Source organism: Amblyraja radiata, chromosome 2, assembly GCF_010909765.2.
Source record: "Amblyraja radiata isolate CabotCenter1 chromosome 2, sAmbRad1.1.pri, whole genome shotgun sequence".
NCBI classification, from domain to species: Eukaryota; Metazoa; Chordata; class Chondrichthyes; order Rajiformes; family Rajidae; genus Amblyraja; species Amblyraja radiata.
In genome coordinates, this window is record NC_045957.1 from 34,588,631 (window position 1) to 34,615,962 (window position 27,332).

Here is a 27,332-nt window from a genome sequence, read left to right on the forward strand (position 1 = left end):
CGGGACGAGACACATCTTCAGACTCAATTCCGATTAGGATGTCTGAAGAAGGGCTCCGATCCAGAGATGCTGCCTGACCCGCTGACTTACTCCAGCTTTTTATGTTTTTCTTCCCAGATCTGACTTACCTGCTGAGTTACACCAACATTTTGTGTCCTTTTGTGCGTATTAACCAGCATCTGCAGTTCCTTTAGACATTACCTAACTTCAGATTTTAGAGATATAGCGCGGAAACAGGCCCTTCGGCCCACCGAGTCCGCGCCGACCACCTATTCTTATCCGGCTTCAGAACGGTTCTTCCTTCCATTCGTTTGGGCACTGACCCGACCTACCAACCTACCTCAATGCGGACATTGGACTTTTTCCCCCTGGAACTGTCCTGAAAACATATATTCTGAACTCTGGTATTTTCCTCTTCGCGATTTTTTCGGCGACTAGCCAGCACCCGTCATAGTCGCAGCAGGTCACTCAACATATTGAAAATCCAATGGTACGAATCTTTGGGCAACTACTCACGACCATACAGGAGTTACCCCTCGACCATACAGGCAACATGTCGCGGGGTGACGCCTGTATGGCCGTGAGTAGTCGCCCAAAGAGTGTTACCTTTTTCTGGTCGCCGCTGGATTTTCAACATGTTGAAATTTTTCGGCGACCTGCTGCGACTATGACGGGTGCTGGCAAGACGCCGAAAAAATTGCATAAGTGGGACAGGCCCTTTACATGCACATGTTTCTCCTATGCTGGTTGTAATTTGCAGTAATTAATTAACCTCCCTTGTCTCAGCATTTCTTTGGGATGTGGGAGGAAACCAGAGCACTCTCTGGAACCCATGTGGTCACAGCATTGGAGGTCAGGATTGAACTGGTGTTGCTGGAGCACCTGCAACATCTGCTGCCCCAAGTGTGCCGCCTCATTACAGAGGAAATTGTTCTATTGACAGAGTCAGTATCTAGTTTTAACAAACTTCCAAATCAGTGAGGATAAGATAGGGTGGCAGTGATAGTGTTGCTGCCTTAACGGTGCTGTCTGTTCTGAGTTTGTACGTTCTTCCCGTGACCGCGTGGGTTTTCTCCAGGTACTCCGGTTTCCTCCCACACTCCAAAGACGAGCAGGTTTGTAGGTTGATTGGTTTTGGTAAAATTGTAAATTGTCCCTAGTTTGTAGGGTAGTGCTAGTGTATGGAGTGGTCATTGGTCAGCACGGATTTGGTGGGCCGAAAGGCCTGTCTCCACGCTGTACCTCGAAACTAAACTAAACTAAACTAAACTAAAAAGAGAAATTATGGGATGTATTCAAAACTTTTAATGTCACTTCAAAAATTAAACTGGAGAGGTCGGGAATGAGCTGGAAGATAGTATGGTTACCAATATAAATGATCATGTCAGTATTTTGAACAAGAGATGATCATTCAGTCTTTCAAGCCTGTTTTTCCATTCATTCTAAACATAGATTACTTTTCATCTCCACACCATTTCCTTGTCCTAAAACCGTATTGATTATACTACTATCCAAAAATCTATTAATCTCATTTTTTAATGCAGTCCATGACTCGGACTCCATAACCCTCAGGGGTAGAGCATTCCAATCATTCACCACCTTAGACTGAAGAATTTCTCCTATTTTCACTTCTATACGTGAAAGCCAAGTCAAATCGAGTTTATTGTCATATGCACAGGATATGTCGAGATACAGGTTCAATGAAAAATCTTGCAGAAACATCGTTGCCAATTTTTTTTTGGACTGCAACCCTTCTGAAATTTAGAAGACTAAGAAAGTTTGGCATGTCTCCAACAACTCTTACAAACTTCTGTAGATGCACTTAGAAAACATCCAATTGGGATGCATTGCAACTTGGTTTGGCGATAGCTCTCCTCAAGACCACGAGAAATGGCCGAGACTTGTGGACGTAGCCTGGTCCATTACACAAGCTGGCCTCACCTCCCACCAACACCGACAGCAACTGCACTTTCAGCTGCTTCGGGTAAGCAGCCAACATAATTTAGCATCATTTATACCTCTGTTCATTCCCTCTTTTCCTCTCTCCTGTCAGGCAGAAAATACAAAAGCTGCAAAGCACGTCCAACCAGATTCAGGAACAGCTCCTTCCCTGCTGTTATCAGACGACTGATAGAAACTTATAGAAACGTACTAAATTCTGAAGGGGTTGGACAGGCTAGATGCAGGAAGATTATTCCCGATGTTGGGGAAGTCCAGAACAAGGGGTCACACTTTAAGGATAAGAGGGTAGTCTTTTAGGACCGAGATGAGAAAATCATTTTTTACACAGAGAGTGGTGAATCTGTGGAATTCTCTGCCACAGAAGGAAGTTGAGGCCAGTTCATTGGCTATATTTAAGAGGGAGTTAGATGTGGCCCTTGTGGCTAAAGGGATCAGGGGGTATGGAGAGAAGGCAGGTATGGGATACTGAGTTGGATGATCAGCCATGATCATATTGAATGGCGGTGCAGGCTCGAAGGGCTGAATGGCCTACTCCTGCACCTATTTTCTATGTTTCTATGACTGAACGATCGCGTAATCTAAGCTCAACAAGTGAGGCATGTCTTTATCCTTGGGAGCCATATTTACTACCGCCAGAAGACATCTTTACTCCTGCATTCAAATCCTCTCGCAATTAAAGTCCATGTACCTTTTGTCTTCCTAACTGTCTGATCCACCGAAGATAGACACAAAATGCTGGAGTAACGTGTCAGCCATGATCACAGTGAATGGCGGTGCTGGCTCGAATGGCCTACTCGTGCACCTATTGTCTATTGTCTATTGTCTAACTCAGCGGGGTAGGCAGCATCTCTGGAGAGGAGGAATGGGTGATGTTTTGGGTCGTGACTGAAGAAGAGTCTCAATCCGAAACATCACCCATTCCTCCTCTCCAGAGATGTTGCTTGTCCCGCTGAGTTACTCCAGCATTTTGTGTCTATCTTTGGTGTAAACCAGCATCTGCAGTTCCTTCCTACGCATTTTACCTGCTTCACCTGCATGTTAGGTTTCAGTGTCTTATGTGCAAGCATACCTGCCACCCTGTGACAACCAATTCTCAACATCTCACCATTAAAATTAATTGATTTTATAGATACAGCATGGAAATTGGCCCTTCGGCCCACTGAGTATGTGCTGACCAGCCCGTACACTAAAACTATCCTCCACACTAGGGACAATTTAACGATTTTTGCCGAAGCATTCAGTATTTTTTCTACCAAAGTGTTAACTTACAGCTTTCTCATTGTACCTCATTGTATCACCATTTTATTTGTATACTGACTCATATTTACAGGCCAATGAAACCTCTCATCATTTACTTGTACTCCGATTTAATGTTGTGTCATCGGCCAACTTGGATATGTCTCATTTGATTCCCCACAGCCAAGTCATTGATATAATTACGAATAGTGGGGACCAAGCACCAATCCTTGTGATACCCACTTGTCACAACCCGCAAAGCTAAAAAAAAACGTATTTATTTGCACTCTGTGCTTTTTGTCTGCTCATCCTTTCTTAATCTACTCTGCTATATTATCCCAAATACCGTGCACTCTGAATTTGTTTAGCAGTCTCGTATACAGAGGTTGATTGAAAGCTGTTGAAAAATCCAAATACACCACACCCACTGGTTCCTCCTCATTTACTCTACTCAATGTATCGTCATTGAATGTAATAGATCATTTTCAAATATGAATTCCTTTTCACAAATTCATATTGATTGTGTTCAATCATGTTATTGTCTAACACTTTAGGTCAAATTTCCTTTTTCAGAACTGAGAAAGAGAAGTTGGACATTTTCAAATAACTTTATTTCTGTTTAGGTTTGATATTGTCAGGTACATCAAGATACAGTGAAAAGCTATGTTTTGCATGTTCATATGAGGACTGGGCATTTGTGCTTACCGTTCCTCTCTTCCATTTTTGTTTATTTCATTTGTATATTTTCGCCTGCTCGGCCTGCCCCAGCTGGACTGTCTGTGTAACAATATTCAGACATGACAGCATTACCAACACATTACACGGCCAAAGCTGCCAAACTGCCTGTTCAACGGCTGCATCATTCCACCCTGGTACAGACAACTTTTTGTTCTCCCCCACTTTCACTGCTTTTTAGATTAACTTTCTTTCTCTTTCCCAGTTCTGATGAAGAATTTTTGATCTGAAACATTATCTTTTTTTCCCATTCTGTAGATGCTCTCTGATTTGCTGAGTTTTTCCAGCATGTTCTGCTTTTATTTTTCAGATTTCCACAATCTGCAATCAAGCATTTTTCATACTACCTATCTAAGGCTACTCAAGTCAAATGTTTCCTGTTTTTTTCCATTACTGACTTAAATATTGGGGTTACATTTGCTGCCTTCCAGTCCTCAAAAAATGGTTCTGCAAAGTTTATTGAACTTTAGAAGAAAATAACCGGGCCATAACCATTTCTTTCAAAATTCCAAGATGTAGATCATTTGTGATTTTGTTCAGTATTCATAAGATCGTCAGAATAGAGCCAAAGGCAATAAAAATCATAGAAGGAAACACAGCTTAATCATTTTCCTTATTTTTGCCAACTATTCAAAATGGAAAACTGGTCATTTGCTTTCATGTGACCGATTACAAGTAGTAAAATTTCTCAAGGCATTTCACGGGGTGTTATAAAAAGCATTTGACACCCGCTCAAAGGAACTTTAAAATGAAAAACAATGCTAAAAATACTCAATAGTTTAGCGGGTTATCTGTGGAGTGAGAAACACAGATATTTCAGGTTAATGGTCTTTCAGCACCTCCGGAATTTGTCTTATTCCATCAGTCAATAATTAATCATGACCATACTCTCATTGTTCAGTTGCCATCAGGAAGAAGGTACAGGAGCCTAAGAACTGTGAGTTAAATGGAGCTCTTGGGGCTAGGTATGGGGAGAAGGCAGGCACAGGTTACTGATTGTGGATGATCAGCCATGATCTCAAGGAATGGCAGTGCTGGCTCGAAGGGCAGAATGGCCTCCTCCTGCACCTATTTTCTATGTAACCGTGGCCTCCAGTTTCAAGAACAGGTTCTTCCCATCAATCATCAGGCTCTTGGACCACTCTGCACAAACCGATCTCAGCACTGAAATACTGTGGACTTTTTAATAGGTTGCACTGTGTATTTTGCATTGAAATATTATTACCTGGTTATCCAGTATAATTAATAATTTATTGTATTATATATTTATTTTATTGTGTTGGTGCGTTAGTGTGTTGTAAAGCTGCAGCAAGTAATAATTTAATTGTTCTCTTCCCGCTGCACATTACAATCAAACTCTCTTGACTCGTGTGTCGGAAGGAACTGCAGAATCTGGTTTACACCAAAGACAGACACAAAATGCTAGAGTAACTCAGCAGGTCGGACGGCATCTCTGGAGAAAAGGAATAGGTGACGTTTCGGGTTGGAACCCCTTCTTCAGACTGAATTTGGAATCATCTTGTTTTCCACACAATACCTAGATTCACGTCGCAGAACACATGATTTCAGGAATGTGTGGGCTAGCATATGATGAGCGTTTGACAGCACTGGGCCTGTACTCGCTGGAGTTTAGAAGGTTGAGGGGGGGGGACCAAATTGAAACTTACAGAATAATTAAAGGCATAGAGTGGATGTGGAAAGGATGTTTCCACTGATGGGAGAGTCGAAGACCAGAAGTCATAGCCTCAGAATTAAAGAGCGCTCTTTTAGAAAGGAGGTGATGAGGAACTTCTTTAGTCAGACGGTAGTTAATCTGTGGAACTCAATGCCACAGAGGGCTGTGGAGGCCAAGTCAGTGGAAATTTTTAAGGCAGAGATAGACAAATTCTTGATTAGAACGGGTGTCAAGAGTTATGGGGAGAAGGCAGGAAATTTGGGATTAGAAAATGGCAGAGATCAGCCATGATTGAATGGCGGAGTAGACTCGATGGGTTGAATGGTCTGCTTGTACTCCTAGAACTTGTGAACAAAGTGCTGGAACAGCTCGTTGTTCAAGAAGGAACTGCAAATGCTGGAAAATCGAAGGTACACAAAAATGCTGGAGAAACTCAGCGGGTGCAGCAGCATCTATGGAGCGAAGGAAATAGGCAACGTTTCGGGCTGAAACCCTTCGGCCCGAAACGTTGCCGATTTCCTTCGCTCCATAGATACTGCTGCACCCGCTGAGTTTCTCCAGCATTTTTGTATGCTGGAACAATTCAGCCGGTCATGCGGCATCTCTGGAGAAAAGGAATAGGTGACGTTTCGGGTTGGAACACCTTCTTCAGACTGAATTTTGAATCATCTTTTTTTCCACACAATCCCTAGATTCACTTCGCAGAACACATGGGTCCCGAAACGTTGCCTATTTCCTTCGCTCCATAGATGCTGCTGTACCTGCTGGGACAACTCAGCGGGTCAGGCTGCACTTCCAACATCGGCCGCGGGGCAGGACCGCGGCGCTAGTTTTCCGGAGTCTGGGAGGACCAGCGGGTGTCGCTCGCCTTCCCGGCGGCCCCGGCGGGTTGAGGGAGCGGACGCGTGGAGCTGAGTGGAGCGGAGCGGCCATGGCGTTGTACAACTTCAAGAAGATCACGGTGGTGCCGAGTGCCAAGGTGCGGCTCCGCGGGCAGGGGAAGGGAAGGTGGGGTGGGTGAGGCGCGGAGTGGCCTGGCATGGCCTGGCATGGCAACGGGACGGGGGAGAGCGGCGGCGGCTCTGTCTGTCTGTCTGTCTGTCCCGGGGGCGCCGGGCCTGAGCTGCCAGGCTCCGCACACGTGTGTCTTCCCCGAGGTCCGGGCGGCCCCGTTCAGCAGCAACAACACGTTGCATATATTCCATTGTAATTTGAATCAGATCTTAGATAGATATAATATAAGATAGACACAACATGCTGGAGTAACTCGGGTTCTCGATCCGAAACGTCACCCATTCCTTCTCTTCACAGATGCTGCCTGAGTTACATGCATTTCGATGTAAACCAGCATCTGCAGTTCCTTCCTACACAGACATATAATATAGATATATACATATAATATATATATACATATAATATAGATAGATGTTTTTTAATGGTCGGCGAGGATATGGTGAGCATTTTTATCATTAAAAAAAAATCGCAAACCATACCTGGGTTTTGACTTATAACCATATAACCATATAACAATTACAGCACGGAAACAGGCCATCTCGGCCCTACAAGTCCGTGCCGAACAACTTTTTTCCCTTAGTCCCACCTGCCTGCACTCATACCATAACCCTCCATTCCCTTCTCATCCATATGCCTATCCAATTTATTTTTAAATGATACCAACTAACCTGCCGGCACCACTTCCACTGGAAGCTCATTCCACACCGCTACCACTCTCTGAGTAAACATAAAAACATAGAAATTAGGTGCAGGAGTAGGCCATTCGGCCCTTCGAGCCTGCACCGCCATTCAATATAATCGTGGCTGATCATCCAACTCAGTATCCCGTACCTGCCTTCTCTCCATACCCTCTGATCCCCTTAGCCACAAGGCCCACATCTAACTCCCTCTTAAATATAGCCAATGAACTGGCCTCGACTACCCTCTGTGGCAGGGAGTTCCAGAGATTCACCACTCTCTGTAAAGAAGTTCCCCCTCATGTTACCCCTAAACTTCTGTCCCTTAATTCTGAAGTCATGTCCTCTTGTTTGAATCTTCCCTATTCTCAAAGGGAAAAGCTTGATCACTTCAACTCTGTCTATCCCTCTCATCATTTTAAAGACCTCTATCAAGTCCCCCCCTTAACCTTCTGCGCTCCAGAGAATAAAGACCTAACTTATTCAACCTATCTCTGTAACTTAGTTGTTGAAACCCAGGCAACATTCTAGTAAATCTCCTCTGTACTCTCTATTTTGTTGACATCCTTCCTATAATTGGGCGACCAAAATTGTACACCATGCTCCAGATTTGGTCTCACCAATGCCTTGTACAATTTTAACATTACATCCCAGCTTCTATACTCAATTAGACTTAGATTTTACTCAGATGCAAGCCAAGGAATGGCATAATTATCTGTTAATTGGACATAATCAACCTCAGCAAATTGACAATATCTTTGAAAGGGAGTGGGTGTTTAAGCTGTCAGGTCATTTTATTATTTGCCAAAATGTACACCTCAATAGCATAATGATAGAAAACTTACTTTTCCACACACCACTTGTAAGTCTGGAGATTTTTTAAATGAAAAATTTAGCTTCAGACCTTTTTTTGTATTCGCATGTAAAAACCCACCTGAGAACCACGGGAGATTTTAAAATTTTACAGCCAGATTTATCATTTCTGAAACTTTTTAGATACCAAAGGAATCAAGAAAAAACACAAATAATGCCTTACTGTTGATGAAATGCAGTGAGCAAACGTGATAATTCCCAATATTTTCAATTTTGATATCTGCCAATGTTCGCCAACCACTTTAGCTGTTGTTGTCCCTTCAGCTGTCGCTTCTCTCTACCATCATTTCACCTCACTTTTGGAATTCTGAATTCACAGTTACCCTGATTTCCACAATTATTTACAGCGCAAAAATCGACCATTACGGTGGTTTTTAACAGGTAAGAAAGTATGCGTATAACAGTGTATACCGGAGGCTGTCATGCCCTCCAGATGGATTGGGCTACTCCGTGCGTTACGCCCTTTGACCCGATGACCTTACGTGCAACCCCCCTATAAGTGAGTTCGGTATTCCGACTGCGCATGCGCAGGTCATAGGTCACTTGCGATAAACATTCCCCACAGCTGTGCTGCTGTGTGTGTGCATGCCTGCGTTTCGTCCGTGGTTGGGGCCGGGCCCGTGTCTCCGGAGCTGCGGGCGCTGTTAAATTGTTGCTGGGACGTCCCCGTCCCCTCCTGGGTATCCTGTCCATGTCCAGGGGTGTCGGGGATGACCCTGGGCTGCGGGGCGCCGGCCCGGAGCAGTGGCGGCCCTGGGCTTGCAGCCAGCGCGGAGGGAGTCGCAGGCTCCGACTCGGCTGTGCTCCAGCTCCTGGGCGGGTCGGGGACCATCGGCTGCGCCTCTCGGCTTGTCCAGTGGCTGTCGGTTTGCCCCCTCGGTGCTGGGAGGGGCCGAGCGCTGGTCATCGGCGGGGACGCACACGGGGTGTTGCGGTGGCTTGGCGGGTCAGGCAACATCTTCTGAGAATGGTCTCGACCTGAAACGTCACCCATTCCTTTTCTCCGGGGATGCTGCCTGTCCCGCTGAGTTGATGCAGCATTTTGTGTGTGCCCCCGTTGATGGCCAGTGGTCGGCTTTCGCCGGCATCGGGTGGGTGGGTGGGGGGGGGGGGGGTGCGACTGGTGGCCCCCGGCCCTTCGGGGAGTGGGTTCCTCGGGAGTTGGAGCGGGGTTGGGCTGGAGTTGCCGTTTCTTCTCTGCGCTGGCTGTGGGCCTGTGGCCGCTGCTGCTCCAGAACGGTGTCCCGTCGGTCCGGGGCTGTCGGTTGGTCCGGCGGGGCAGGTGGAGTTGAGCTGGGGTTGGCACTTCTCCGCGCTGGCTGTTGGCCTGGGGCGTTGCTGCTCTGGGCCCGTGTCCCGTCGGTCTGGGATCGCCCCGGACATCTCTCGGGATGGGACACTCGGAGAGGGAGGGGGGAGACGGTCCAGTGGCAGTTCGGCAGCGCTTGCGGCGCCGGAGACCCGGGTTCGATCCTGGCTGCTGATGAGGCACCGGTCTGTGTGCGCGCAGCTGGTCCAGTCTCTCCCCCTGTCTCCCACTCGCATCTGCCCCCTCGCTCTCACTGTTACACCCTGCTCTCCCGCTACCTGGCACCTCCGTCCCTCAGATTAAATATATTTTTACACATAAATTATGATTAAGATAAGAATTTATACACAGTTTATACAGCTAGCTCTTCGTTCGCTTTTTCTTTATCGCGAATGTCCTTTGACAAATCCCATGAATGATTTTAATCTTTTTATTTGAATTTCACAGCAATTTGCATACATATAATGATAACAGACAGTGACAGTCAAGGCATAATTGTGCAACAGTATGTAGGCGACCCTCAAAGCCCTTACCCGTACCCACCTTCAACCCACCCGAATCAGGTCGGAACCAAACGGGGACAAACAACACTCACACACATACACATCCACACAAATATGGTAAGATAAACAAAACAAAAAGTACTTTAAAAAAGGAAAAAAAAAAGAGGGTCACTAATAACAGTAAATAAGTAAGTAATTAAATAAATAAGTGGGGGGGGGGGGGGGGTTAAGGGGAGAGCAGCTGCAGTAGAGCAGAACAATGGTGGAGAGCACTCAGTCCTCTTCCGAGTCCGGGGACAAGTTGAGAGAGTTAACAAGTTCCAAGAAAGGGTTCCATGTATCTAGGAATGTCTTGGTAGAGCCTTTGAGAGAGAACCTAAGTTTTTCAAGCTTTAAATTGTAAAGCACCTCCTTAATCCAGCGGGCGTGTGTCGGGGGACAGGTGAGCCTCCAGTTAAGCAAGATCAGTCTCCGGGCTAACAAGGTTGTAAAAGCTAGAACCCGTTTCATCGCAACAGAGAGGTTGGTGTTGGGAGGGGTACCGAAAATGGCTGACAGTGGGTTTGGAGGAATAGTCTGGCCGTAGGCTCTGCTTATCAAGTCGAAAGCACTCCTCCAAAAGGCTGCTAGCTTAGGGCAAGACCAAAACATATGGCTATGGTTGGCAGGGACAAATCCCATGATTCATTGCGTTTTTCGGAATACCGAACTTGCTTATTGCACAATGACTTTTAATGGATCAGACATTTTAATAATTTCATGGCGCAGTGGTAGAGTTGCTGCCTCACAGAGCTAGAGACCCGGGTTCCATCCTAACTACTAGTGCTGTTTGTATGGGGTTTGTACATTCACCCTGTGACCCCGTGGGCTTTCTCGCACACTCTAAAGCCGTACAGATTTGTAGGTTGTAGGTAGGAAGGAATTGCAGATGTTGGTTTAAATTGAAGATAGACACAAAATGCTGGTGTAACTCAGTGAGACAGGCAGCATCGACTGGATAGATGAAATGGGTGACGAGACTCTTAAGGTCGAGACTCTTCTGAATAGTGTTAGTGTGTGGGGTACGCTGGTCGGTGTGGACTCGGTGGACCTAGGGGCCTGTTTTTGTGCTGTATCTCTAAACTAGTATAAAATGTTGCAAAATACCTGCCTCCTAGAGATCACAGCTGCACACAATACTTCAGCTGCGGTTGAACCAACATTCATAAGGTTGTATCATGACTTTGTTTATTGCCATGAATGCCAGCATTCTAAAAACGTTATTCACCGTTGTACTTACCCGTGCTATTGCTACCATTACATTCCTATGGACATGCACAACAAGATTTCCCACTTGGGATGCTGAAACGATATTAACCTGCATCGCCTGATGGCTACAAGAACTGGAACATTGTTGCTCTGCGGAAAGATTGGATGAGTTGGTGTCTTTTTTAAATTAAAGTGTCTACAAACGTGAATTAATAGGGAAGGCCTATTTCCATTAGCAGAGCATTCAGAAAGCATGAGCATAGATTTAAAGTACTCGGTAGATGTATTTTGGGGGTGGGGAGTGTCTACGTTTTCTTTCCACCTGGAAGGACCAATAGGATTTGCTGCCAGAAGGGGAGGCAGAGAGAAATTTGATGGGTGAAATGGCAGCCTCCAATTTTGTAAATTCCCTTCCACTGATTTGAATTTTATTCCGCTCTGATTTGAAGCAGATGATGTCCCATGGGAGAAGTTCTTGAATATAATATTTAGAACGTGAGGCAGCGTACAATTTGCTTTAATCATTCAAAATATATTCCTACTTAGTCCTGCGCTGTTGAAAATATAATGATGTAGTGGATCCATTTGAAAAGTCAAAAAATGTTGTAAATAAAACATCTGATAATGTTAATGTGACATTCAAGTACCACATGGATTAAATTTAACACTGCTATAATCTATCAAAGGAGCTTCTCAGCATGTTATTACAAGTAGATTTATGGCTCAAACATGTAGAATATTGTCTTTTGGATTGGAATAGCGGCTGTTTGTCAAACTTTCTTTTCTTTCCTCGCATCAGGATTTCATTGACCTGACATTGTCAAAAACCCAACGCAAGACTCCAACTGTGATTCACAAAAATTATCAAATCAACAGAATTCGTCACTTTTACATGCGAAAGATCAAGTTCACACAGCAAAATTATCATGATCGTCTTTCCGAGATTCTAACTGAATTTCCAAAACTTGACGTAAGTCATTCATTGTGGGAAGTGTTAAATTTGGCATATTTGTGCTATATGTTATTGTCTGCAGATACAAATACATTTCAATTAATTCTGAATAAATTGTAAGCACTTATTTTCTTACATATGCAGCTATGGAATTTAGTATGTTATAGTCATGACGTAATTTAGTGGTTGGAGCCTAAACCACAGTATGTTAAATATTTGCTGGTTGTCAAGTAGAATAATTGGTTGTTCTTGATTAGATGACCTAATTTTGGGAGCTCTGAGGATGAAATATTTCTGAACATTCCTAACAATGTTGCATATAGTTAAGTAGTTATTAAGTACATATTTATGTGGTAAATTAAAGATAATTATATGAGTATTGAGATCTTTTTTTTCTTCTGAAGTTTTCCTTTCAAACTGTTGGGAGGGTGAATACTGGATGCACAAAATTCTGTGTTTAGTTCCTGCAAGTCAAGAAAAACAGCACAGGATAATTCCGCATACTCAGACATAGGGATATTTGCTCCTTTATCTAATTTATGTAATATTTGATTAGGGGCAGGTATCTAAACTCTACAGTCCCTTTTTGAGAGGGAAGTTGTTAATTGCTTGAAGAGGAAATGGTTACAGACCCATGGGGGGAGACCATAGGACCACTGTTTGAAAGAGTGGTTGATGTGCCAAATGGCTTCTGTGCTCTGTCACAGGAGACCAAGCAGAGAGCACATAAGCAGCACCAGAGCAATTCCAATCCCATGTAAATGTAGCCCGTCATTCCAGGAGCGAAACAGGTATATTTTTCTGGACCCTTAACCCAAACTTAAGGATTTGTCCCAAAATTGGAGCAGAAGGCCGTTTCTGTGTCAGGCGTAATGTTTGAAGTGCAATGTTTTATGCATATGGAGCCTGTGTGAAAACAGCACAGATGGAGGCCATTTACATAGTTTTGATGGTTCATGGTTACAAGCTTTAATTAATATTACGTATGTTTCAACTTTGCAGTAGCCTGCCTCACTGTCACACTACATAATGGTAACTCTCCACATTTCTATGCTGTGAACCTATTTGAGACCTCTGCCTTCCACTGGCACTCTCACAACAATGAAACATTCCACAGTTCGGTGTTGAGAGGCTGCCGGAGAGGGTGGGTTAGAGAAAGTGCTACGGTTGCACAATGCTGCCATGGAGCTTGTGATTGCACCTTAAGCAGATTGTTGGATACTGTGAGCTCTATATGTTGACAGACTGCTCCGGGCCTATGGTGTCTATATCACATTCTCTTGAATGTGGCGGAGCTTGCAATCGCCATTTCTGCTGTTTGTAAGGGCCTGTCCCACTTGGGCGATTTTTTAGGTGACTACAGGCGACTAGGCTGTTGCCACATGGTCGCCAGGGTGTCTCCTGTATTGTCGTGAGTAGTCTCCTCAGTCGCTCAAAGAATCGTAGCGTTTTTCTGGTCGCCGCTGGATTTTGAAATGTTCAAAACTTTTCAGCCACTGTTGGCTTGATGCCATTGACGCAGGTGCTGTCATAGGTTGTCGCCGGGATGATGTTGGTTGTCACCAAGATGACGTAGGTTGTCGCCAGGTGACATAGGTTGTTGCCGGAGCTGACTTCCGTGAATCCCATTGGCGACTACTTAAGTCAACCAGCGACAGGTACCAGCGACTGAATTGTCTTACCTTGTCGTAGGTGGACGTATGAATGGGTCGCCGGTTGTGTGTAGCTTGACGTCGACTTGGTGGTAGGTTGTTGTAGACATTGTCGCAGACAATGACGTTGGGGGTTCAGTTGCCGGTTTTTTGGTGACCTGTTATGACTATGGCAGTCGCCGAAAAAAATCACCTTAGTGGGACAGGCCCATTACCCTCTTTGTTTGACTGCCCATCTCTCCCTGTCCCAGAGATTTCTCTGAGGCAACAATGGGTTTTGGTGATTCATTGCTATGGGACCGTCAGTGAAGACAGGAACGTTCGCTGAGATCCTTGCGCACAGTGAGAGAGGCAGGGGTTCATGTCAGAATATAAGCAATAGTGTGGAGAGCAGAGATTGGTATCGCGTTCCCACTACTTAGGTACACAACCTGTGGGTGGATTAAAATATGACGGGATTAGCTATCTTGTTCAGACTGTGGTGCCAGAAACACTATGATGAGTCAATACTCTGTGAGGTTAACACAAAGTGGGATAGCAGTGCAAAGATTTTTAATCAGACTATAAATGGCATAATATTGTGTTTTAGCCATCATTATGAAATAAGGCCAATATCCTGGCAGCAGGTCCTTATTTCCCCCCTCTACTCATCCCCCGCCCTCTTCCCACCCGTTTTAGTTTTCAAAAGATTTAATGCTCGAGTTGCATTGTGTCCATTTTTTCAGGGATCTGTTCCCTGCATTATTCAATATCTCAATATACATTTTTAGTTTGTCTTCTCTTAAAATAAGGACATGCATTTACATTCGCTGTGATGGCATTTCAGTCTCAGTCACAGAGGCCGATGTCAGGAAATCCTTCAGAGGGGTGAACCCCCGAAAAGCACCTGGTCCTGATGGTATACCCGGTCGTGTTCTAAAAACCTGTGCGGACCAACTGGCGGGAGTTTTAACGGACATTTTCAACCTCTCACTTCTGAGGTCTGAGGTCCCCACCTGCTTTAAAAGGGCATCAATTATACCGGTGCCCAAGAAGAGTAAGGTGACGTGCCTCAATGACTATCGACCAGTGGCACTAACGGTGATGAAGTGCTTTGAGAGGTTGATCATGGAGCAAATCAACTCCTACCTCGACAAAAACCTGGACCCACTGCAGTTCGCGTACCGCCACAACAGATCAACGGTGGATGCGATCTCGCTGGCCCTCCACTCCGCACTGGACCACTTGGACAACAAAAACTCATATGTCAGGCTGTTATTCATTGATTACAGCTCGGCATTTAACACAATCATCCCCTCCAAACTGGTTACCAAACTCGCAGAACTGGGTCTCTGCGCATCCCTCTGCAACTGGATCCTCGACTTCCTCATCCACAGACCACAGTCTGTTCGTATTGGTGGAAATGTGTCAGCCTCGATAACAATCAGCACGGGAGCACCTCAAGGCTGCGTGCTCAGCCCTCTGCTGTACTCACTCTATACCCATGACTGCGTAGCGAACCACAGTGCGAACTCCATCATCAAGTTCGCTGACGACACCACTATTGTGGGGCGTATCACTGATGGGGATGAGTCAGAATATAGAAGAGAGATCGAGCAACTGTCCATATGGTGCCAGCGCAATAACCTGGCCCTCAACACCAGCAAAACCAAGGAACTGATTGTGGACTTTGGAAGAAGTAGGAGGGGGACCCACAGCCCCATTTATATCAACGGGTCGATGGTTGAAAGCGTCAAGAACTTCAAATTCCTGGGCGTGCACATCTCTGAAGATCTTTCCTGGTCCGAGAACACTAACGCAATTATCAAAAAAGCTCATCAGCGCCTCTACTTCCTGAGAAGATTACGGAGAGTCGGATTGTCAAGGAAGACTCTCTCTAACTTCTACAGGTGCACAGTCGAGAGCATACTGACCGGTTGCATCGTGGCTTGGTTCGGCAATTTGAGCGCCCTGGAGAGGAAAAGACTACAAAAAGTAGTAAACACTACCCAGTCCATCATCGGCTCTGACCTTCCTTCCATCGAGGGGATTTATCGCAGTCGCTGCCTCAAAAAGGCTGGCAGTATCATCAAAGACCCACACCATCCTGGCCACACACTCATCTCCCTGCTACCTTCAGGTAGAAGGTACAGGAGCCTGAAGACTGCAACAACCAGATTCAGGAATAGCTACTTCCCCTCAGCCATCAGGCTATTAACCCTGGCTCGGACAAAACTCTGATTATTAATAACCACTTTCTGTTATTTGCACTTTACCAGTTTATTTATTCATGTGTGTATATATTTATATCATGGTATATGGACACATTTATCTGTTTTGTAGTAAATGCCTACTATTTTCTGTGTGCTTAAGCAAAGCAAGAATTTCATTGTCCTATACAGGGACACATGACAATAAACTCACTTGAACTTGAACTTGAATCATTACTGTTAATGCTATTTTAATCCTGTAGTTAATTGGAGATTACTTTTGATAATGCTAATGAAGTAAAATGTCAAAATAAATTTATTTTTGTTACCAATTGATTTTTTTATGCAGCCAATACAATGATACAATTGGCTTAATAAAGGTGCTAAAATTCAAGAATTTAATTTTCAACCTGAAAAATTCACTGTTAAAAATGTGATCAATAGCATGAAATGTCTGTATATCAAATAACTTAAAATATGTGAATCATTTATAGCAGCTATTTCAAAGAACGCGTCAGGAATTGTAATAAAAAATAATCTTTCCCTGTAGGATGTACACCCTTTCTATGCTGACTTGATGAACGTGTTGTATGACAAAGATCACTACAAGCTGGCACTGGGGCAGATAAACATCGCAAAGAACCTTATTGACAAGTAAGATCTATATCTATATCCTTCCATCATGCAAGATGAATTGCAATGGTTTTAAATTTCATATACTCGATAATTGGAAACTGAAGTACTTGGATATGCAGTGGAACAGTGCTGTCTTGCAATTTGAGTGTTGAGCAAAGATTCATTCCCTAATTCAACTGACTTTGCATTATTGCATTGCGGGGCTTTGCACCTTAATAAATACACAATTGTCTGTCTTTCCTATTCAAGCAACTAAATTGAGGTTAAGTAGCTTTCCATATGGTCTAATAGTTGTGACAGAGTTGATCATGGTTATTTTAAAAGGAAGTTAAAATCAAATGTATTCTTTAAAGTAATTCTTCCATTGATTAACGTAATATTTGATTAAATGACATGTCAGGAGTTAACTTTGCTGCATGCCACATTTATCTATTTTGGGAATGAGTTTTCCAAGCAGGACAATTAAAACCTGGTTAATGCAACCTTTTGTGGTTGGTAAAGGGTGGGCTATTGTAGGTTAATTGGAGGGGAAAGTATGTAAAAAGCATAATGAGTAAGTTAACCCAAGTACTGCAAACATAATTAACAAAATTACAGCCTGGATGTTTTTGTGGTGTATATAGAACTAAAACTGCTTTTCAGTTGCGATGATGGTTTTGTTACTATTACAGTCTGCAAAACATTTAAGAAAAAGCAACAGTATGATGGTGATTTACTTATTCTAAGCTTGTGATTCTGTGTATATTTAGCTGTTTAATCTGCCTGTTTGTGGGATGTTGACATCACTGGCAGCACTTCCATTTATTATCATTCTGGCCATTCCCAGAACTAAGTGTTCTCCCAGGCTGTTTTAAGGGACAATTAAAAGTAATCATGATGATCATTATTGGCACATTTTTAAAATTACAAACTTTATTTAATTTCTGGATGTCAGTTGCCATTGTGAAATTTTATTTTGTGTCTCGGTATCAATAATACAATCCACTGGGTGCTGCTCCAGTAACTGAACTGTTATGCCACACCACACAAGGCTTTTGGAGTAGTGCAGATTATTTTTTGTTATTTTTCCCTCTTTATCAAATGTGTGTTTGATAATTAAAATTGATACTAGTTCTGTCAAAAAAAAATTCTTCTAATTCAGGAATTCTGCCGATTAGTTTTTGATTATACTATACACATTTAACTGAGCCTAAACTACAAATCTGTTTTTCAACTAGTGTCGCTAAGGACTATTTACGTTTGATGAAATATGGTGACTCACTGTATCGTTGTAAACAGCTGAAGCGTGCGGCACTAGGCCGTATGTGCACTATCATCAAACGACAGAAACAAAGTTTGGAGTATTTAGAACAGGGTAAGTGCCAGACCTTCAGGTACTTGTTTATTACTGTTTATGATCTTTTTGTGTAGATGTTTTTGTGATGACATTAAGTTTTCTACCATATGTACTTCAACATTTTTGGAATAAATATAAGCTGACTTTATTGGTTTAATGCCTTGGAGAAATTTCCTTGCCATCACTTTGTCCCAGTTGTTAATATGTACTGTAGTTCTTTGTCCCAGTTATTAATATGTACCGTAGTTAATATGGACACCCAACCAGCAGTAGTTGTCTATAATGTTCACGTCAGTTTGAATCTCCTGTTCATGGTGTTTGGTACAGATAACTCTTTGTCATCTAAGGCGAGCTCCACCTTAACATTCTCCTCCATTTTGCATGAGATGCAAATTTCTTTTATCCTGTTTGCCTGTTGACATCGTTTTCAAGTATCCTGCGGCAATGTTTGAAGAGCAGAAGAGAGTTGCTTTTCTCTTAACCGCATATTGAAATTCATCAACTCTTGCTCTTGAAAATAATTATTGTAAAAAGCTCAAACTCGCATCAAATATGATATTTGATATGATATTATTAAAACTATATTTTTCTGTGAACTCCATTGTTTCAAAAAACATTCACAAAAGCAACCCATTGTTGATTCACTTGCTCATTATAATTATAATAGTGTAACAGAGGTTTTTGAAGTGAAGTAAATGAATAAAGTCTACAACCCCCAGACATGCAGTTGAAATTATCTTGATGCGGTGCCCACATTTTGAAGATTAATGTCAATAAATGTATTGACATCTTTCATTAAATATACTTAAATTTCATATGTTAAAAAGTAATTGCTTCTGATCCAGATTCTCGTCATTAATAGGATGGGTTTGTTTGCTTTTCTGAGCGTTTGTGCGTACTTTTGTGATAAGAATGTTCAGTACTTCAGTTTCTGTAAAGTGCATTAATATTTATTTCAGTGCGACAGCATCTTTCTCGCCTTCCATCCATTGATCCTAACACAAGAACTCTGTTACTCTGCGGGTACCCGAATGTAGGAAAATCCAGCTTTATCAATAAGGTGTGTGCTTTAAAAGTGAATTCATCATTTATTAAACATGTTTGTATTGGCAACAAAGTACAATTACATTAGCAAATTGTTAACTTAAAATGTAGAATGTCCATGGTGCTAATTGGTAAATGCTTTGTAGTATTTGAAAAGCTGCTTAAATTTGATGATTATTAATTTGTCTATTGTTCAAAGCAATAGTTAAATTATTCCCAAGGTAACTCTGTCCCTCTAAGTTTGACCTCCACTTTTATCCTAAGTGGGAGCAGTTAAAGACATTTTCGAAGGTTAAGTGAAGATATTTGTACCCCAGCCAGATTTATTTTAACGTTGGATCTCATTGGATAGGAATGACTGCTCCTTATTGTTCACACCTGCTACATGCAGCCACATGCTAGCAGGTGTGAACTCTGCATTCCTCTCCAGCCTTGTATCCCAGCAGAAAATCCTCTTCTATTCTTGCGACATGAAAAAAAAAAAAAAGCAATTTAGTTTGGTCGGTTGGTAGATTTCCAACAAGTTAGAAAATAGCATTCACAAATTTCACTTTTAGCTGAGCATATTCATTTGCTGTTTTGCTTCATTGTGGACGAGAAAATATAGCACTATAGAAACATGGAAAAATAGAAAATAGGTTCAGGAGGAGGCCATTCGGCCCTTCGAACCAGCACCGCCATTCATTGTGATCATGGCTGATCGTCCACTATCAATAACCCGTGCCTGCCTTCTCCCCATATCCCTTGACTCCACTAGCCCCTAGAGCTCTATCTAACTCTCTCTTAAATCCATCCAGTGACTTGGCCTCCACTGCCCTCTGTGGCAGGGAATTCCATAAATTCACAACTCTCTGGGTGAAAACGTTTTTTCTCACCTCAGTCTTAAATGATCTCCCCTTTATTCTAAGACTGTGGCCCCTGTTTCTGGACTCACCCAACATTGGGAACATTTTTCCTGCATCTAGCTTGTCCAGTCCTTTTATAATTTTATATGTTTCTATAAGATATCCCCTCATCCTTCTAAACTCCAGTGAATACAAGCCTAGTCTTTTCACTCCAATGAATACAAGCCTAGTCTTTTCTATGCACCTGTAATTCTTGTAGATGCAACATTAAACAAATGTTCCTTTTGCCTCTGCTAGATTAAAAAAAAAGATTCTGTGAGGAAGAACAGAGATCTCATCGATGTATTTCTGCTGGGAAATAAAGTTTAGTTTAGAGGTACAGCATGGAAACAGGCTCATCGGCCCACCGAGTCCACGTTGACTATCGATCATTCATTCATACTAGTCCAATGTTACCATGTATTTACACCTATTTCTTGCACATTGGGAATAATTTACAGCTCCAATTAACCCGTAAACCCATATGTGGTTGGTATGTGGGAGGAAACCGGAGCACCCTGGAGAGAACATAGATGACAGACAAGACATAGAACATATGAATGTAATTGAATATGCATCTTTTTTGCTTTTTGTGGAACAAAGGTGCTTTTCAATTGATAACCGTGTTTTGTTTACTGAACATTCTGTTTTCATTTTTTCAATTTTTAAAGAGTTTTCTAAAATTCACTGCAGCTCAAGTCATAGTAATGTAAAACGTGTTTCATAAATATGTTTTTTAATAACACGCACCTCATTTCTCAATTCTTGATCAAGCAAATTAGTAAGTAAAATAGTAAAGAATGTCAACGTAAATAAAAGTTACATAAATGGTTTGCATGTGGAGAAAGAGCAAGGTTACACGATGCCAATGTTTATTATAACAGCATTTGAACCATTATAAATAACATTGTCATAAGTTCAAAGCTACTTCTAATCAATGGCATTTTGGTAATGATGTATTTATAAGGTTTCTTATCTTTCTTTTAATCTCTTTTGATGTAAAGGAAGGCAGAATTTTGATAATGCCCATTTAGACTACTGTGACGCAGGGAATTGACATGGGACTGACTGCTTTCCAGGAAACAAGTTTATCCTGAAAGTTATATTCCCAATTTAAAAAAAACTTGTTTTGAGATCCCTCTTTAATTGGTATGTGGTTAAAAATTTGGTTCTTTCAATGAAAAATTGGTTAAGCTAACAATTTAAACTATTTTGAAGCAGATCTGAATTTTATTTTGATGCAATAAATGTATTCTCATTCTCATAAATTTTTTTTTTTTTTAATTCTGTTTTGTTTCAAAATTTGTATCCACGAGTCAACTAACTTAAAATGTACTTGCAGATTACCCGAGCGGATGTTGATGTACAACCATATGCTTTCACCACAAAGTCATTGTTTGTGGGGCACATGGATTACAAGTATCTGCGTTGGCAGGTTAGTGTTCATAAACATGTATTTCTGGATTTTTGGTGTAAATCTAGTCCTGGCCTAGTACTAGTGGTCATCAGAAATATATCATTAAAGTTCACATATCCACATATTCCTTGAATTATTTCATTCAACTGCAATGAATTAGGAATGATGGATCTTTTCTATTGGTTTTCTAAGTCAAGAAATCAACAATTTCAACAGCTGTATGTAGAGAAATTATCACTTTTTAATTGATTTTGGATTGCAGCTATTTACTGCTCTTAGATGTGATCTTGGAGGGACACCTTCATCGAGTGATGAATGTAGTAGATTTGATTGATACGGTACAGTTCTTATTAAATAACATCATGTTAATAGAACTGGGTGAAAGGGTTTTTTCCCCAACCCGTTTAGAATCAAAAATTGGTAATTACTTGGTAAATAAGTGGTGGGAAGTTTTCAGAAGCAATAATCTGGATATAAAAATAAGCACATTTTGGAAAGGGAGGTCATTCAGAGCTACCCTCCTTCTTGACCAAAGATTAGAGATTAAATTTTAAATATTAAAAGCTTAGTGGTAACAGAGATAATCAAGCCAAATACAGAAAAGGGGTGAGAATGGGAGACTGTAAATTGCCGTTTCATAAAAGAGACGGCAGAAACCTTTTCTAAAGAAAAAGAGTAAGAGGAAAACGGTCTGATTAAGCTTGTTATACATCTAGCTTGTAAAGTAATAGAGGCGCTGGATAGAATATTAGAAACAAGGAACTGCAGATTCTGGCTAATAAAAAAGACACAAGGTGCTGGAGAAACTCAGCGGTTCAGGCAGCATCTCTGGAGAACATGGATAGTTGGCATTTCAGGTCAAAACCCTTCTTCAGACTGGGTTTTTCTTTTTGGATAGAATATACATGAATCTGAGAGAGATACTTAGTGGTGACTGTTTAATTTAGAAAGTAACCCAGTTGTACTACTAGGAATGCAATATTAGATACAATTATCTGGAGAGTTACAAAATGGGAAAAGAGTTGTGGTCTTTTGGCCTAGTGGTAGGACATTTAAAGCACACCTGAGACAAAATTAATTGTTGCTTTAACAGTGTATCTAATTATTGCAGTTTTTGCTAGGCAAGTTGTGTTCAACCAAGTTATTTTTCATAATAGTGATATTGATGAATGTTGATATTTATATGAACTTAGAAAACTCAAATGATTCAGTGCTTCGGTACCATATATTTCATAAGCATTGAAGTCCATTGGATTAATGCCTCAGTGGTCACATGGATATGAAATAAAGAGGCAGAGGGTTGTAACAAATGGCTGCCTTTTTTAAGACTGAATGGAAGTATACATTTTGATTTGCCAGAATCAGTATCATGATTACAACTGTTTTACGTTTAGCAATGACTGATCTGCAACAGCTTCTTTGGATGTTGTGCTACGATGTTGTCATGTATCATGTTGCCATTAGTTTTTAAATGAAGAATGAATGAATGGGAGATCAGGCCAGTACTAAGTGATAGTCCTTCTGGTTCAGGTGGTTGATACTCCAGGCATATTGGATCATCCATTGGAGGAGCGGAATACCATAGAGATGCAGGCAATCACTGCCCTGGCTCATCTCCGTGCTGCTGTACTGTATGTGATGGACGTGTCTGAACAGTGTGGCCATACTGTCGAAGAGCAACTGGATCTCTTCAAAAACATCAGACCCCTCTTTGCCAACAAGGTAAAGCTTTCATTTTGAATGTAACATTTTATTGGAAATTTTAATTGTGAACGGCAAGTTGATGTTTTGGGTCAAGTGCTTGCATCAGAACTGAAAAAGTTGAGAAAGCAAGTGTATTTGTTTGCAAAGAAGAATGGCAGGGAAAGCGAGGGAGGTGGAGAAAATGCAACAAATGTCTTAAATGCAGCAGACCAAATTTGTCAGGGCAACAGTATTAAAAGAAATACTGTATTTCACGGCAATGAAGACGCACCTGCGTCGAAGACGCACCTCCATTTTGAGTTGCTAAATTTTGAAAAATGGTTGGTGGGACAGGATCAAGGGGTTGGTTTAGTCCAGTGGTCGGCAACCTTTTTAGCATAGGGGCCAGAACCCATGTTTGTGAGCAGATGGCGGGCCACATCTATCGCCATAGTTAATAAATGGAGGTAATAATACATACTAACTAAATTAGTAATAATACTGAATTTCTCTATGCAGTTAGTTGAATATGTGACAAATAAAGCACCACTGAACCATTAACTAAAGATTTATAAAGCTACACCTGTGAATTCTTGACTCTTCCACCTAATGTCGCAACCGATGAAGGCAAGCATATTCTGTCTTTACCACTCTACCTACTTGTGATGGAACTTTCAGGTAGCTATGACGGACCCCAAGATCCCTCTGTCATCAGTCATTACCTGAACTTGATAAATTCTATTTTAAGTCCTGAGAAATGTTATATCTTCAAGGAATGTCTATTTTTGTACATAATGCAAGGCTTCCTCACTCTTCCTGGTATTTCTTATCCCAGTTACCTCTGATACACATAGAATTGCAACTATTATTAAAGTGGAATTGTTTTCAGTGTTTGAGATATGTGATACATGATATGATGGTAAAAGCAGAAGGATAGCAGAAGGATTGAGGCTTTAAAATCGCACATGCATATGCAGGTAATGAATGGAGGGATATGGATGATGTGTAAGCAGAGGAGGTTAGTTTAATTTGTCATCATGTTCTGAACCGTGTGGTCCAAAGGGGCTATTCCTGTGGTGCACTATAGATACACTGTATTTAACAATTGAAAATATTTAATTTTGATTAAATATTTAATTCATGAAAATCAAATCCACCAGGTGGTGTGAAATCGTGAATATTTCTTATAGCTTCTGATAGTTAAACGAAGAGGAGAGAACTGAATGAAGATATTTGCAGATTAGAAATTGCCTTGGCAATAAGGCTGTTGCTTCAGTGGCCGATTATATTGTTTCTGTAGCTTAATGTGCTGTGTCGGCTGGTACTTGGGCAAAAAGAATTCATATTAATTTATTATCATATACACCAGGATGCAATGACATACCTCGTATACATGCCAGGAGTTTGCCCTTGTGAGAGCATATCCAATTTCTGTCTCAGATGTCTTTATAAAGCTGCACCTGTGATTTCTTGAATCTTCCACTCAATGCCCCAACCGATGATGGCATGTTTCTGCTGCCTTTCCCACTCTACCTAATTGTGATGGAACTTTCAGGTAGCTATGTAATTGGACCCTAAGATCCGTCTGTCATCAGTCAGTACCTGAACTTGCTAAATTTAGTCCTGAGATGTCTATGACTGAGCCAACGGGATGGGGAGACGGGATGAGATTAAACTTAGTATGCCTGTTCAAAATCGTATAAAAGGCATTGAGGTCATCGGCAGAGATGCGTCGTTGTCAGAGATCGTCCACAATTTCAGCTCATCATGGATCCTTCCTCAGAATGGTATAGGCGGGCACTTCATCGACATGGACATGGTGTTTCTGCGCTACATGCATCTTAAATGTCTCCCCACGGGTTTGGGTACTTTTATCTTGATCTAATATTTTCAGTTTTAATAACAATGGGAGGCAGATGGAATGAGGAAATCTTGAGCATCTACATTCGGATGGTTATGTGTATCATGAGGACATTGTATTGGCAAGAATGTGCCTTTTAATGCAGTGGATACTTGGAGGCTTTGTTGAAATGAATTGCCCATTTATGTTGATCTCTTGAAATTTTATATGTGAAGTTGCAATCAGTTTTTCTTTGAGAAGCAAAATTTTCATACTTAATTTTATTAATGACCTTTGTTTCAGCCCCTGATTATTATTGCAAATAAATCTGATGTGAAGAGGATCGATGAACTTTCTGAAGAACAGAAGGTTAGTAGTTTTGAGTATCGTATTGCAGCATCGTGCCACATAGCTTGACAGATACCTATTTTAGGAGATATTTTTCTTGCCATTTATGAAGCTGTCATCTCTCTTTGTATTCAATTTTAATTTAAATCAAATGCTACTTGACACTATCCATTTCATGAAGACAGTTAAGAACACAATGGCGCTAGTATTTCATTGTTCAGTTTGAACTATGACAATTTAACCACAGTTATAATTTATCCTTTCTTACAGAAAGTCTTTGTAGATTTGATAGCAGAAGGGATCACTGTCACAGAAACGAGTACTTTGACAGAAGAAGGTGTCATTAAAGTTAAAACTGAGGTGAATCTGCATTTGAATTTCTAATTTCAATTTAGGCATAGTTTACAGTTGATTCCTTTTGGTGTAAAAAAAATTTCTGCATCATTCTTATTATTAATTGATGTAATAATTAAAATTTGGAAACTTCCATTCAGTCGAAATTTAATTCTGAGATTTTCTTTTTGATTTGCTGTATTGTAATCTTGTATTATGTCAACTGTTCAACACCTCTACAAACTCTTTCGAAGAAGGGTTTAGTTAGTCAACCTGCACTAGTTAATCTTGAAAGGGGCTTGAAGGTGCCACGAAGTTTCAAAAGTTCTGCAGTAAATTATTTTGTTTTCAGTTAAGTTTTCTAAAACTGGAATATGCTACCTCCCGCAACCATTGCGGTATCGTACAGCAGTGAAATGGACCATTTGGTCCCCTGAATCTGTACCGACCATAAAGCACCCAGTTACAATAATCCCATTTTATTCTCTTCCCTATTCCCATCAACTCCCCCCAGATTCTACTATTTGGCGAACCTGGGGGCAATTTGGAATCTACCAACCCAAAAGTGGGGGGGAAACTAGAGCACACAGGGGGTACATGCAAACTTGACACATTGAGCACCCACGGTCGGGATTGAACCAAACCTGTGAGCCAGCATGTTGCCTTACTTGTCCAGGGTAATTTAAAGTAGTCCACAGGATTAATCAACATTTGGTTTTGCTCTGTTGACATTTGTGATTTTTATTATTTACATTGGTTTTTTTTTTGCCTTGGTAAATGCTATTATTAATTTATTAAAATTGGTCTACAAATTGTCAGGCTTGTGATAGACTGCTTGCTCACCGTGTTGAGACGAAAATGAAAGGTAGAAAGGTGAACGATTTACTAAACAGGCTACATCTGGCTGTCCCATCAAAAAGGGATCAGAAGGTGAGTTCAAGCACTTTACTGACATCACTCTAATATACGTATTGAACATGTGTTGAGGTACAATCTATAATACATTTCTTATAAAATTCCAAGTATACGTTTATAGACTCGGTGACTGCAGTTGATCTTTTAATTTCATCTTACCACCCACCCTTTGTGTTTGCGTTAATTAGGCTCTATTGTTTGACTGTTGGAATAGATGTTATTAATGTTGTTAAAGTTTGGGAGGAGATTTAAACATTTATGAAACAAGTATTTTACACAGAGTAGGTGGCTAGAGCACTCTGCCAGGGGAGGTGGTGGAAGCTGATTTGTTAACAACGTCTAATTGGCTTTTAGACAGTGCCATGAACAGGAATTGTGGATTGTATTAAACATTTACAGGCAGGAGGGATTGTTTTAAATCATTGTGGTCAGACCCTCACGCTCCCCACTCTCATCCTCACCATCTCCCCCACTCCCCAACTCATCCTCCCCTCTTTCATCCTCTCCCAAGACCTGCTACTCAGTTGACATGTTCTGTGTTCAATTGTAACTTCTGTCATAAAACTAATTTCTATCTCACAAGTTTTATCTTTCATATAATTTGCCCAGTTGGTCAGCCTTCCTTACGGAGCCCTGATTGAGAGTAAGCTGTTTGAGTGTATTGCATTCATTTGGAAATTTCACAAATAATTTTTCAGCAGAATCACTGTAGGGAGAACTGTAGGAAGTACATGAATTTGGAATCTAAAGAAGAATCCTGACTCGAAACATTGCCTTTTCATTTATTTTTCAATTGGTGCCTGACCCACTGAGCTACTTCAGCACTTTGTGTTCTGCAAGATTCAGTAATTTGTTGTGTCTCCCTGTAGGA

At 41.5% G+C, this 27,332-nt stretch overlaps 1 protein-coding gene across 1 annotated transcript in view; it reads left to right on the top strand.

Moving 5' to 3' along the window:
• Positions 1 to 6,459: 6,459 nt before the first annotated feature.
• The window catches only part of gtpbp4 (GTP binding protein 4), a 29,576-nt gene continuing 8,703 nt past the window's right edge, over positions 6,460 to 27,332 (top strand). Inside the window, exons 1-10 of the mRNA XM_033044785.1 lie at positions 6,460 to 6,587; positions 12,032 to 12,202; positions 16,576 to 16,679; positions 17,879 to 18,015; positions 18,957 to 19,057; positions 21,268 to 21,360; positions 22,873 to 23,064; positions 25,169 to 25,234; positions 25,484 to 25,573; positions 26,366 to 26,476. Coding sequence (XP_032900676.1) covers positions 6,540 to 6,587; positions 12,032 to 12,202; positions 16,576 to 16,679; positions 17,879 to 18,015; positions 18,957 to 19,057; positions 21,268 to 21,360; positions 22,873 to 23,064; positions 25,169 to 25,234; positions 25,484 to 25,573; positions 26,366 to 26,476 — 1,113 coding nt within the window. The 5' untranslated portion in view covers positions 6,460 to 6,539. The remainder of the gene's footprint in view (positions 6,588 to 12,031; positions 12,203 to 16,575; positions 16,680 to 17,878; positions 18,016 to 18,956; positions 19,058 to 21,267; positions 21,361 to 22,872; positions 23,065 to 25,168; positions 25,235 to 25,483; positions 25,574 to 26,365; positions 26,477 to 27,332) is intronic.